The sequence below is a fragment of the Schistocerca americana genome, chromosome 3 (genome assembly GCF_021461395.2).
Source record: "Schistocerca americana isolate TAMUIC-IGC-003095 chromosome 3, iqSchAmer2.1, whole genome shotgun sequence".
In the NCBI taxonomy this organism is placed as follows: Eukaryota; Metazoa; Arthropoda; class Insecta; order Orthoptera; family Acrididae; genus Schistocerca; species Schistocerca americana.
This window is the reverse complement of record NC_060121.1, coordinates 266,811,284-266,825,149: the sequence shown is the minus strand read 5'-3', so window position 1 is coordinate 266,825,149 and position 13,866 is coordinate 266,811,284. Positions and strand designations below refer to the sequence as shown.

The following is a 13,866-nucleotide window of genomic DNA, read 5'->3' as shown; positions in this document are numbered from 1 at the left end:
GGAACAACTCAGTTTCCTCTGAATATCAAGATATTCAGAAAATTAAATTTTCAATGAATATCCATCTCTCTTAGCCACATACAGAATGATAATCAGTAAGAAAAATCGAAATTAACATTCTTATTTCGTAAACAACACACAACAGACCCACCTGGACAGCTTCACAAGTGCTAAGCTGCTTGCAGCAAGATTCCTTCAGGCAGACCAGTGTACCACAGAGTAAACATATGCTTGTTTCTCGGGGTACTGAATGGCACTGAGAACATTGTCTTCTGTGATAATACTGAAAAAAAAAAAAAGGAGATACAGTGCTACAAACTTCATGACTAAAGTTAAAAATAATAATAATAATAATAAAATAAAATAGAAGTGTTGGCTGAAGTTTACATACACCATCACTTTAAGAACAGGGTAAGTCAAAATTTTCACAAAGGTCACACAATCACTACAGAATACAAGTGAAGCTAATAGTATCAGTCATATATATCCAAATTTCATATTTATGTACTAATGTCATTACATTTATAAATATCCATTAAAAAGAATAAACTGAAGAGTTATTTTTACCTGGAATATTTTATCATACAGTTGTGGCAACCGTAGGAGACGAGGCTGGTGCCATGACAAATGTTGTTCAGCTAAGAAGTTCCGCGCTGAAACCTGTGAACGTGCTGCAAAGGCAGCCATCTGTTCACACCAAGCACGTGCTGTTGCTGCCCCATTTGTGGGCCAATTGAGAGCCACAGCTGCACTAAAGCGACCCCATTCCATACCCTCAGCGACAAGTTCAAGGTAATAGACAAGTCTGACAAATTCTTCTTGTGGTGAGGTAATCTCAGGTAGAGGCTGCTCGTATAAATGATGTCGCAGAAGAGCTGCTAGGCGCAGAAATGGCAAACAAAGTGTTTGCAACTGAAACATAATTAACATTCAAGTTAAGAAACTTGGTGCACAAGTGAGTTAAATCGACATGAGCAATATGATAAATTCTGTAAGAGCAACACTTAAAACTAAATCAATCTCTATAATTAAAGTGACAAAAGATTCAAATTCTGCACTTTCAGGACAGTTCAAGATTATGGGAACGATAAGAATGGTGTATAGTTAAAAAGTTGTCCGTGGTGTATGAGAAACAACGTTGTGTGGCACATAACTGTTGTCAAGGTGATCTACTGCGTAAGCGACACATGCATACCCATGCTTCAGTACAATTATTCCTACCTTTTAGAAAAGCATTTGATGTTATTACTAAGAAATCAAAATTGCATATTTTAAGGCTTCAGCTTTTACTTTGTTTTTAGACATGTCGTAAACAAACCTACTTAACTTAGCAATTTAACCTTTCAATTCACACACAAAGTGATAACGGAATGGCTCGTAGGATTCTTGCTGCATTTTTATGCCATCTCTGAATATCTGGTGGTGACTGTGCCAATTCTACTGACTGCCTATTCACCTATGGATAATGATAATCTAAGAGAAATTGAGGTGTGTATGAAGCCATGGAAGCATTCATTTTTCCCTTGTTCCTTAGGTAATGGAACAGGACAGTGAGCTACTAACAATGGTATTAAAGTATCATCCATTGTGTACTTTCAGTTACTTGTGAAATATATACATTGCCTGATTCACAAATTTATCAGCAATTTTGTGTTCAGTTATGTGGAATACTTAAGCAACAATAAATAATACTGTTCAACATTCAATTATTTCTACACTGTAACTTCTCAATTTCCTACCAAAATGTTTCTGATTCTTCACTAATGAGTACCCATTTTTGTATCAGATGTGCTCTACTCACTGATCAGTGTAAGAGATACAGTCACCAAAAGCCCGACAGTTAATCTACAATGCATATGTAATGACTTAACAGGAAATAAATTCATCCTTTGTTAAATGAGTCATGCATCTAAGCATTAATCTCGATTGAAACTTCATGTTACAGAATTACCCAAGTTGATTTTCTTGTCTCTTAATATATGACATTACCTGAGACTCCAGATGTTGACGATGTGCACTTGATATCAGTCCTGATGCATTATTCTCATCACCCTCATCTGGATTAAGTTCTACGCTGTCTTCAAGGTACAGTCGACCTCTGTCCAACTGCTGTACCGTGAGGGCAAATGCAGCATCGAGGGAGTCTAACCTATCTGTTGGTTCTGGAATACGCCGCCACCTTGCTCTCTCTGCTTCTTTCATGCTGCATGTCAGTTGCGCTACAACTTGCATGTACAGCAAGTTGTAAAATATCTTGACCACACATGCAAACGATGCTGGAAAAGTAAACTTGTATAAAATTAAACTCTGGCAATGTAGCTAACTTCTCTAAAACTTAGAGTAGTAAACTGGCAAAATCTAAATGTCTTCAACTATATGCTTAAAAGCATTCTGACAGTTGAAGGGGGTACGCAGAAGACATTACTAACCCTCAATATTGCAGGACCACCTTGATCGCAGTATCTGCTGTGTTTTTGAATGCACCACATGCTTGTAACAAGCAGATCCCTTTGTCGTGCTGGACAGAAGTATCTAGTACATAAATTGTATTGAGAATGAAAGCAGGACCCAAGCAGGCAGTACTCTTTTTATTCTCAGTGCATTTGGCAAACTTCAACAATTGGTCATTTTCAAGCACACGCTTTAAGCTTCATGCTTAAAATACTTGGTTGGCAATGACCCGTGGTTGAAAATGGCGAACTGCGCAGATTATAAAAAGATCAGATGGTTTCATTTGCAAAACAGGCTGAGGCTGTGGATCTCCCAATAAACAAAATTTTATATAAACTGAAGTGTTTTGTATTTATGTTCTAGTCTTTGAACGTAAACAACTCATTAGATGCCATAACTAAAAATTACACTCTTGTTGGTTAACAATTACTTTCATCAACCCCTTCAACTCAAAACAAAAAGTAAATGTTACAACTATTTGATAAAAGGGAGAAAAATCTAGTCACTAAGAACTAAAATGAGAACAGTTAGAGCATGGCTTAAGCATACAAAAATGAAAAGCCACAATATGCTGAAAATAATTTTACATGGCATCTGTCGGTTTCACACAAAGAAATAAAAATGATCAAAGTGTCCCTTTTTTTAGAGTTAATCTTCTGTTTTGTCTTCATACTTTGAAGCTACTTTTCTTACAAATGTTTAAATTACAGATTTACCACATCTGAAAGCTGAGCTGCAGTTTACAGCAGTAATGTTAGGGCTAGCAGATCTGAATACTAGGTTATGCCTGAGTGTATCATATTAGTGAAAAGATCAAGTGGATGGTGCAAGAGATATGCCAGTCTAAAAATGTCCAACACCTGTTCTTTCTAAGTAACACTCATGGGAGAGAAATGACAGAATCATTACACAACTCCTTGGCTGATGATTACTAGCTAGTGGTAATTTTAAACCAAGTGGCGTCACAATTGATTGAGGCTCTTTGGGGAAAAATGTTGGCAAGACTGATTATGTGATAAAAATTTGAGGATATGATAAACATTTGAGGGGGGTGGAGGTGGGGGAGGCGGTGGTGCAGGCAACACTTTTGACTGTAATTGCAGTTACAGAGAAGAGGATGATATCAAGCACACTGTTAAGAATACTCCTAGCACTAAACAGAAGAATATGTCACTCATCGAGCAGCATGACAAATCTTCATTGAGCATTCTGTAGAACAAATTAAGGCAGACCTTAACACAGCCTCTTGGGAGAGAGATGTGTCCACACAAGGACGTGATTGATGCATCCCATAATATGTGGCATGGCTTGTATTTGAATGGTTCTGAGAAGAGGTTACTTGTTCAAAAAAGTACCAGCAGCATCTAGCTGGACCAAATTAGTATCCATTCTATCCTAGTGTTTTCCAAGGCTTTCACCAAGCAGCAACACACAAAAGAACAGGCACTGTACATTGTTCTGCAGCAGCTTCCCTACATTCAAAAGTTATGTTTCAATGGCTAGTAGCACCTGCACACTATGAGCATAAATAACTCACAGGCATCACAACGAGTAGGATTGTGCATTTTACTTTTTATCTGCACTTGAAAGGTAGTAATCTCCTCATATGAATTTAGCTACTTCATACAGAGTTTGCTTACTATTTTTGAACAGCTTAGGATGTTCTCTAAATCCAATATGAGGGTAGACTGAAAAACCTGGAAAAAAATGTCACAATAACTGCTGAAAAAATTATTTCCCAGCATTCGCTTCTGATAGCTATATACTTGACCAGCAAAATTCCAATTCCTATTATCCTGTAAGCACTGTATATTGTGGCAAAACTTGCCAGTTATTTCACTGGCAGAGTCACTTTCTTGTTTCACTAATATTACTTCACAGTACACAATCCAAACAGGAACCAAATCAAATTAAAGGGCGCAATCTCCCTACCATGGTCAACTCTTCCAAATGACTTAATAGTGAAGTAGAATAAGAACCGGATATGATTCTACCTTTCCCCAAGTAATATGTCAGTCACTTTCCAACCAGACCAAGCAGTCTTGACCTGTATTAGTGAACTCTCATACGTTTTGAATAGTAATTTGTTCCTTTAGTGTGATGGTGGATCAATCTTCCATCTGTGATAATGAGTCCGAGTGAAACAGTTGCATGTAACACTGTTAAACTCTGTACTGAAATGTGCTTCGCTGTAACTTTTGCTGTCAAAATTTGGCAATTATGACATATATGTCATATTTGTTATGCATAAGGTACTTCTTAAACTGAAATGCCAACGGTACAAACTACTGCACAGGGTGCATAGCCAGTTTGGGTTATCAGGTCTAATTTGTTGATAATTTATTGACATTTTAAAATTTTCTGTCATACATGTAGCTGCATGTATTCGACAGGCTTGGATCATAGCGTGAATCTTGCAGTGTCTATGTGACCAACTGGCCTTACACTTCATGACAGAAATGATTCTGGTCAAAGCCACTGGCAGATTGAACTTTCAGACCTCTGCTGAATGCACTAAAAGTCCACACACCACCAGCTAGCCAATGGGGAGGCATGAGAAAGGGGATATGTGGTTGCTATTCGCTGCACCCTGAGAGGGAGAGGACAGCGAAGTGTCTCTCTCTCCTCTCTCTCGAATGAGCTTTCACGAAGAGCAGACACTCTTGTTTTCCAGCTGTTCGTTGGAGCACATGGCCTTGTGCCATTTGTCTCCATCTATCTCGGCTCTCTCCGACTGCCCCCAACTAGTTCCAATGTGAACCACCTTTCTCCTACCTACTTTCACGTTTTGCAAACACCCAGACTGGCAGACGGCCCTGCAGTCCAGCCTGGAGAGGCCCTCATGTACTCCGTAAGTTTCAGAATATATGAGTTTCTTTTAATCCTCTCTTTTCATTTCAAACCAGCCTCCCTTCCGATGTTCACAACTCATCCCTCTCTCAACACTGACAAAGGCTGTCTTCACAACAGGTGTAGTCTGTTACTATCTTGGATACATTAATTTTGTGATCTTTCATTATTCCATCATGATTATTCTTAAATATTTTCTATGCGTACTCTAACCTCCAATATTTCTGAATCAAGGACCCTGTTTAAACTCATTGTTTCAATCTGTCAACTTGTAGAACATTTCAAATTAAAATATTTAATTACAGCACAAAATTCAATTTTCAAATACCTTATATGTCACACATCGTGCTAGCCTTACACACTGAGGTAGCTGCTAGGTAACTACTGCACATCTTGAGCATTTGGAACTTTGAATAGCAGCATTACAGGAACAAATGTTGCCACACTTGCCTATCCAGTCCTTTGATATTAGGTGTTTAGTTCAAAGCAAATCATTTCACTGGCTATTCCCACCACCCATAACCCCAAACCCTCTGAGTCACACACCCATATTCATCCACAGCTAAGCAATTCCACTCTATTCTATGTTTAAAACTTAATTAAAATTATCTGTCATTTAGTACTTTCATGAAGCATCCCAACAATATTAGCTGCTTGTGGTCTCCATTTTTCACTCGAGCTTCCTCTCTTATATACTATCAACTGATATACAAATAAGTGCACTACATGACTTGGCTAACAAGCATGAAAAATGCAGTTTCAGTTATACAAAAGACAAACTACTAACCTTGATCCAGATGCAGTGGAAGGAGGAGGACAAACTGAGTAAACAGAGCAGAAGGATCATGTAGCAGTAAAGGAACTGTCCTTTCAGCTGGTAGCAGAGCTAAAGGATCACTGTTTGAATCTGGAACTCCGGCTACTTGCTGCCATATTTTCCATGTTGGCCAGGAGACCAACACTCTAGAATGTACTGCCAAGACATGTAGAAGTGGTACTGAAAATACACAAGGGTATTACTAACAGCAAATTGTTTGCATTTTAAATAGCACTTGTCTTGTATTGTAATTCACCAAATTCAAACCAGTAACTTCACTGACAAAATATATATCTTGCACCAGGGATGTAACAAAACTATTCAGCTAAAGGAAGGGTTAGGTTGATACGATACATCCAGAAGCATCACAAATTAATCTGGTAACTGAGGGAACATGTGGGGGGGGGGGGGGGGGGTAATCTAGAGGGAGACCAAGGATCAAATCGAATAAGTATATGTGGGGTGGGGTAAGGGCACTCAATAATGTTGTTATCAGCACCTGTACTAAGATTAGTAGAAACAATTGCGGTTAAAATGTAAATACGATCAAATATATAAAAAGCAATCTGTGATAAAATAGCATTCACTCTCTCCCAATCTTACCTACGATCACCCGCACAATCAAATTTGTTCACACCAAGCAAGATAACTTGAAAAATGGTGAAATGTTATAAAACTGTGAATTAAAACACAAGAAATAGAAGAAAAAACTAAACTAAATTGACAAGAGTACGTGAGCAGATTTGTGTGTGTGTGTGTGTGTGTGTGTGTGTGGGGGGGGGGGGGGGGGGGAGGAGAGGGAAGAGAGAGGAGGGTAGAGGAAAAATCCAACAGTACATGGATGTGCCAGCCATCCTGAAAACCCATTAAAATTGTTGCCTCGAAATTTTAGGGAACAAGTCAGATATTACACAAAACTTAAATTTTCTTGAAAACACTAGGGAGGAAATCATGTGAGTAGTACAGTGGTACTTCTAGGAATTCAGAAGGGAAGGGAAATGATGTATTGGGTGCGTGAAAGTTATATTTATGGTAATTTGTGAAAAAAGTGGTACCTATAGGTATTTATTTTCAACTAACACAAAATAAATGGATTCATACCATGCTTTCATTATGCCTACAATGAAGAGCAGCAATGCATTGTTTCTTTTCTCTCACTATGCTGCTGCCTCACTTTCATCACTATTATCAATATTTTCTGGGTCAGATAACACATCATCATCATCATCATCATCATCATCATCATCATCATCTTCATTTTCACTAGTCCACAACATGCCCTTAGAACTGTCAACGGCACAAGAAATTCCAGTTTTCCACTTTTTTGTAACAATATTGACACTAATTTTCTGCCATGATCAGATTATCCACTTGCACATTGTCAGCATTTATGGCTTCCTTATCTTGCCTGTGCCTCCTGGAGTCAGCTGATGAGATCCCACCACCATCCATTCTGAATACTGGCGCCTTAAGATGTTCTTTGAAAGGTTTGTTGACAATGACATCTAAAGGTTGAAGAATGGACATTAAACCTCCAGGGATGATGACAAGATGTGACTTCATCTGTTTCATTTTCTCCTTTACAGCTTACACAAGGTGATCCCAGAAACAGTTTAGGACAAGAATGGACTTCTTTTGTAATAATGCCCCTGGTCGTCTCCCCTAGACACTCTCCAACCAATTCACCATCAAATCTGCTGTCATCCAACCCTTTTCCTGAACTCATAAGTGGATTACATGTGGGGTAATCTCCTTTGGTAATGTCTTCCTTTTAAAGATGGCATATGGTGGAAGTTTATTACCATCTGCTGTAATGCACATCATCATTGTGCATCTTAGTTTCTCCACTCCAATTGTCTTCACAAGGACACTTTTTGAACCAGTTGGAGCTACAGCAGTGTTAAACAGCATATAAAAAAACACTGGCATTTGGTCAGTGTTACCAACCTGGCAGAGCAAATAGTCATATTGCTGTCACACTTGTATTATGTAATGATGGGACTTGATTACCTTATCTGTGTAGTTTTGGGGTAAACGCTGGCACAAAGACGTTCTCCTTTGTAGACTGAGATTTTGTCATCTCATAAAACAAATCACCCAACCAATGCTTGCTTTAAAATCCTTTCTGTCAATATTGAGCATAGCAGCTATGCTGTGAGCTTTGTTCTGAATCATTTCGTAAGAGAGAGCCCAACCATCATTCCGAAGTTCACTGACACGTGCAATTACATCATTATCAGTTTTGGGATATTTCCCTGTTTTAGGTCCATGGAAAGATTTGGAGCTTGGCTTTGAAGCCATGCGTTTATTTTTTGTCTCTGCCAATACTGTATTGAATTAGGATCAATGGAGAAACGTCTTCATGCAGCTTTTATTCCACCTGTATCAGCATAAGATAACACATGTAATTTAAATCTTGCCGTGTAGTTTGAATATTTCAACACTATGATGACTTGCAATAAACAGACCTAGAAATATGTCTGCAACTTTTCTTTTCAAATTTATGGTATGTTGTGACAATGGAAATATTTTTTTTATGTCAAGTATCACTGTGTCCACTGTTAATTCATTTGAAGGCCACTCCAGTAAGAATGAACCAAGAGAGAGGATTATGCGTGACAATATTAATTTTTTAACGATGAAAAATCGTTGGGAAAGGGAATATATGAGAGAGGAGCTTATGTGATAAAATATGGTAATACAATTAGCAGGTTCAAATGGATATAAGGTTCAGTAGTTATTCAGTACTTATGCAGACAGATCTTGCACAAGAGGATTAGTGTGAAGAACATCACACTGTTCTTCGGACTGAATACTACTACTACTACTACTACTAATGCTGCTACTACTACTGCATCAGCGTAAATTAAGTACTTTCTATTTGTTACCAATGAGTGAGATGTAGGACACTCAACAATCTTTAATGCAGATTGTTTTCAACATGATAACGATGAAAATATTTCAACAAAACAACAGTAACATTAAACAAATGTAATATTTAAAGAAGTGTTCATCAGAGTCTATAAATAATGATAAACTGGTATGAACACTATCCGTTATTGTTCTATGGACTAACTGTAAAAACTCTCATAATCTTTTAATGGCAAATATTATTAGCTTGAGTCGATATTAGTTCCTTAATTCATTAACAGTGAAAAGCAACACAGAATCCAATTTCATAAATTCACAGTTCTTACTAATTTTCACATTTGATCATGTGACAACAATTTCTGCTTTCTCCAGCATGCTACGAGGTTCACCAACCATACTATTACATACAATAGTGAAATATAGCATATAAGGAGGACTCACCAACGCACGATCTCTTTGGTATAAGAGTTGTCAGAACATCTTGAAACTGTGCACCACCTGCCGGACTTGCATTAGAGGCTCCTGGTGGCATGTTAGGATTTAAAACCAACGAACCTCCTCTTTGAACAAGCTCAATTTCTAAATTTGTCCTTGCTACAGAATTAACAAAAAGAAACAGACTTTCTGGTGTAGTAGAATGACTCTTTTGTTTAAATTTGTGATGTGTGCTATTTGTCATGTCTTCCATAGACTTTCCCATAGCTTCCATAATATTTGAAGATTTCTAAAGAAAGAAGGAGTGTGCTTATTAAAATTTCATCTTAAAGAAAATAGAAGAAACAAATTATCATTACAGTACGCATTTGAAAATTAGGGACAGCTTATGTTTAGCACTATCAGATAAATTTCACAACAATATCATTAACTCTCAACAAATAATACACATTATTGGAAGGGGGGCATAATTTTTCATTTATGTCAATTTTATAAATACAAGGAAATTAAATAAAGAAATCTTAGACAAAAATACACGGTGAATCTCTCTCTCTTTTTTCTGGACTTGGGTAAGCATTTCACGCAGAAATCTGCAACACCGCACAAGGAAACATTTTCCATGTCAAAGATCAGTACCAGTTCAAAACTAACAAATTGTTTGCTTATCAATATCCAACTCCTTTCACAGTTATATGGCTGTGTCTATAATTATGCATCATTATTAACCGAAATTTGCTTCATGGTATTATCTTCATTATAGATGACAGACTCTAGTACAAAGATGACATTTCTACACATGTCAAACAATACTAGTTATGAGATAGTCTCAGCATGGTTTACTGCGTTATATTTTTAGATTTCCAGCAGAATTGAAGATTTCACTTTTGTGTATAATATTTTTGTGACCTGCATAAGTGTCATCTTCAAGTGAAGAACACAAGTAGGTCAGTAATCAAAATATTGTTAACAAAAGTGGCATCATTAACTCAGCTGGAAACCCAGAGACATCTAATCAAAACAAGTTACGTTATGTAAAATTTGAAAACATGTTATCAAAAATGATTTTCAAATCTATTTCAAATATCAAAATATATTATTAATAATACATACTAAATTGATTGGCTGAATATCCTTCAAAAAGACAGTAAGTTCTGCCACTGACACCAAAAGACTAGAAGGTCGTGACCGTACAATTGCTGAACATTCTCCCAACTGTGGTGAAAGAGGCAGCACCGAATTAGCTAACTGTCGACACAGTGGACACCAATATTCACCTCTGCAAAAAATAATAAATTCTATATTTTTAAAATGAACATAAGCAAGTTATAAAGAAAAAAAGAAGAAGTTATGTATAATTATCTGAAAACAAACACACACACACACACGTACGTGCCTGATTAATGATAAAGTCTACAGGCTAGTGCCTGCCTAGGAAGGTTTCAAGTACACTGGCAGAGGTTATGCTCATCGTGGTAAATCAGCCATCCATAGCCAAGAAGACAACAGTGGAGACTTTTGTTGTGGAAGGGATGGGAGGTATAGATGTAGAGCTCAACATCTGCAAGAAAATAGCTCACTGGGCCAAAGGAGCTCAGGTGAAACAGATAGAAGAGAAAGTATTACAGATCTGGAAGAGTGAAGTCTCTGTCCTATGTCTGGGACACTAATGTATCATCAATGATTGGTTTAGAATTTTTGGTTGCAGGGAAGGTTTCCTTTAAGTGGCCCATAAACTAGTTGGCAGATGAGGGTGCCATATGAGGGCAGCACGAGTCTCTTGTTTAGGAAATATAAAGTTGACTATACAGACTGAAACAAATCTCTCTGGCACGTAATTTTTTTCTCAATGCTTGAATGACAAACACATTAAAAATACTCAAACATTTTTTTTCCATTTCCCACAAGAAATTTTAGATGGTAGAATGAACACCAGTTTACCTGTCTACTGCAAGACTTTGTTGCCGCTGCTGGTTGCGTAAAGATTGTAGATATGATTTCAGGCAGTCAAGATGTAGATGGTGGCCGCAAGTCTGGATATGGACACCACCATCCCAGCCTATATTTACAGATAACTGCCACGAACTCTGTGAAAGAGGTACTGAATCAGACTTTGTACATAAAATACACATTTGCTTCAAATTTCATACAAACAATATCACTTATTTTTAATTTTCCCTTCACTCGGAGGTGGAAAAAGGGAAACAATAGGTGAGGAAGCAGTGAGCAGGAGAGAGAGAGAGAGAGAGAGAGAGAGAGAGAGAGAGAGAGAGAGAGAGAGAGAGAGAGAGAGTGGGGGGGTGGGGGGGAGGGAGAAGGTATGCAACTACTGAATACAAGTAACTTCAGCTTTAAGGTACTTTAATATATAAGTTGTTGTCATGGTCTTCAGTCTGAAGATTAGTTTGATGCAACTCTCCATGCTAGTCTATCATGTGCAGGCCTTTTCATTTAAGCACAACTCCTGCAACCTGCATCAATTTGAACTTGCTTACCGCATTCAAGTCTTGGTCTCCCTTTACAATTTTTATCTCCCATATTTCCTTCCATTAAAGAATTTGACAATTCCTTGATGTCTCATGATGTGTATTATGAACTGATACCTTCCTTTACTCAAGCTTTCTTTTTTCCCCTAATCTGATTTAGTACTCCCTCATTTATTATTCAATATACCCATATAATCTTCAGCAGTCTTTTATGTAGCACCATATTTCAACAGATTCTATTCTCTTCTTGTCTGAACAGTTTATCATTCATGTTTCACTTCCAAACAAGGGTACACTCTCCAGAAATACCTTAAAAAAAAAAAAAAAAAAGACTTCTGAACATTTAAATTCATATTTAATGTTAACAAATATCCCTTTTCTTCAGAAATGCTTTTTGTGATACTTTACGTCTGTATTTTAAATCCTAGAGTGTGACAGAGAGAGAGTGTCTCTCCCTGCTTCTGTTTAATCTGGTTCTGGATAGAGCAGCGAGAAAGGTAATAAGCCTGGAGACAAGAACTCAGCTGGGTAGAAGGATCAATACCCAGGTCTAAGCAGAAGATGCAGTTTTAATAGCACATAATGCACAGGCTCTGTTTCAGATATGAAGAGTGTTAATGGAAGTGGCAATGAGAGCAGGCTTGAATGTGAATATGGATATGACCAAACACATCACAGTGAGCAGAGAGAATGATGACAGACCTTTATATGTAGATGGCAAATCTTTAAATGGGCAAAAGAGTTCACATATCTTGGGGCAGATGGAGGAGGCTGGGGAGGCCAAAGACAGACTCAAGTTTGTGCAGCCAACCTAATAAGTAACAAGTAAGTACATACTTTATACTGTTCTTCCTTAGTTATCTCTGACAGAATCACAATGTCACTTGCAAACTAATAGGTTATTTCTTATCCCTGAAATTTGTTTCCCTTCCAAAATTTCTCTTGGGTTTCCTTCACAGCTTGCTCAATTTACAGACTGATTAACATTGGTGATAAGTGACAATCCTGCCTCATTCCCATCTCGATTGTGGCTTCCATTTCTTATCCTTCAACTCTTACCACGGCAGTCAGGTGCTGTACATGTTATAAACAATCTTTTGCTACAAACATTTAAAAATTGGAAGCCTGATTTAGGTCTTTAAATGCTATATTTCAGACATTTTCTGACCCCAAATAAAGAAGATATATTAACTGACCCTATATTTATTTTTATTTTCATACTAAAATTAATCTGAACTATGATTTTCAATCAAGGAAACTACTTCAGTCTCAATGTCACCCACACTTCCAATGAATGTGACTGAGGAATCTGCAGTTGATGATCCCCCTGCCACATCCACCTCTACTACTGACTGCCATCTTCTGCATACTCCTATTTCCGCTTCATAAAAAATGAAAAGCATCATAATCCTCCGCCCTTCCATGTGATGGCAGCTCACACAACTTGCTGATGACCAATTTTTCTAAAATAGATAACAAATCCTGTTATCATTGTGGGATCGGAAAATGAGAGACTAATCCCCCCCCCCCCCCCCCTTCAACACTGCCATTGGTGCGAAGCAATGTGGCATTTTTTGATATGGAGTCACGCTTCTGTTTAATATTTGGCAACTGTGACACTCCAGAGGCGAGCGAGAGCGATTCCATTTTGTAAAGGAACACATGTAAAGACAACATGTAACACTATAGACAGAGCAAAAGTTAACACAAGAGCTGCATAGTGGCAATTGGTAGCAGCAGGCCAGGGACAATGTTTCTTTAATTTGTACCAACAGTCATGGGACACTGTTTTTATGATGTCAACATCTTGCAAATATCAGTAGGTCCCGTACCAAATGTGAAAAATGTTGCAGAACATGTTTCAAACTCAGTGCAAACATTACTTTGGAAATCATTTGTAGACAGGTTTACTGTGTACTCAGGAAGGAAATCATTAAAATCTATAAAACATTTTAGTAG

General features: G+C 37.6%; 1 protein-coding gene across 2 annotated transcripts in view; it reads right to left on the bottom strand.

The window, feature by feature from the left end:
• Nucleotides 1-13,866, bottom strand: part of LOC124605511 (E3 ubiquitin-protein ligase Ubr3) — a 297,916-nt gene that overhangs the window by 19,824 nt on the left and 264,226 nt on the right. For both annotated transcript variants that reach the window (XM_047137248.1, XM_047137249.1), the window contains 7 exons: nt 11,363-11,508; nt 10,535-10,700; nt 9,431-9,713; nt 6,089-6,298; nt 1,990-2,276; nt 568-912; nt 152-283 (listed from right to left, as the gene is read on the bottom strand). In XM_047137248.1, coding sequence (XP_046993204.1) covers nt 152-283; nt 568-912; nt 1,990-2,276; nt 6,089-6,298; nt 9,431-9,713; nt 10,535-10,700; nt 11,363-11,508 — 1,569 coding nt within the window. The remainder of the gene's footprint in view (nt 1-151; nt 284-567; nt 913-1,989; nt 2,277-6,088; nt 6,299-9,430; nt 9,714-10,534; nt 10,701-11,362; nt 11,509-13,866) is intronic.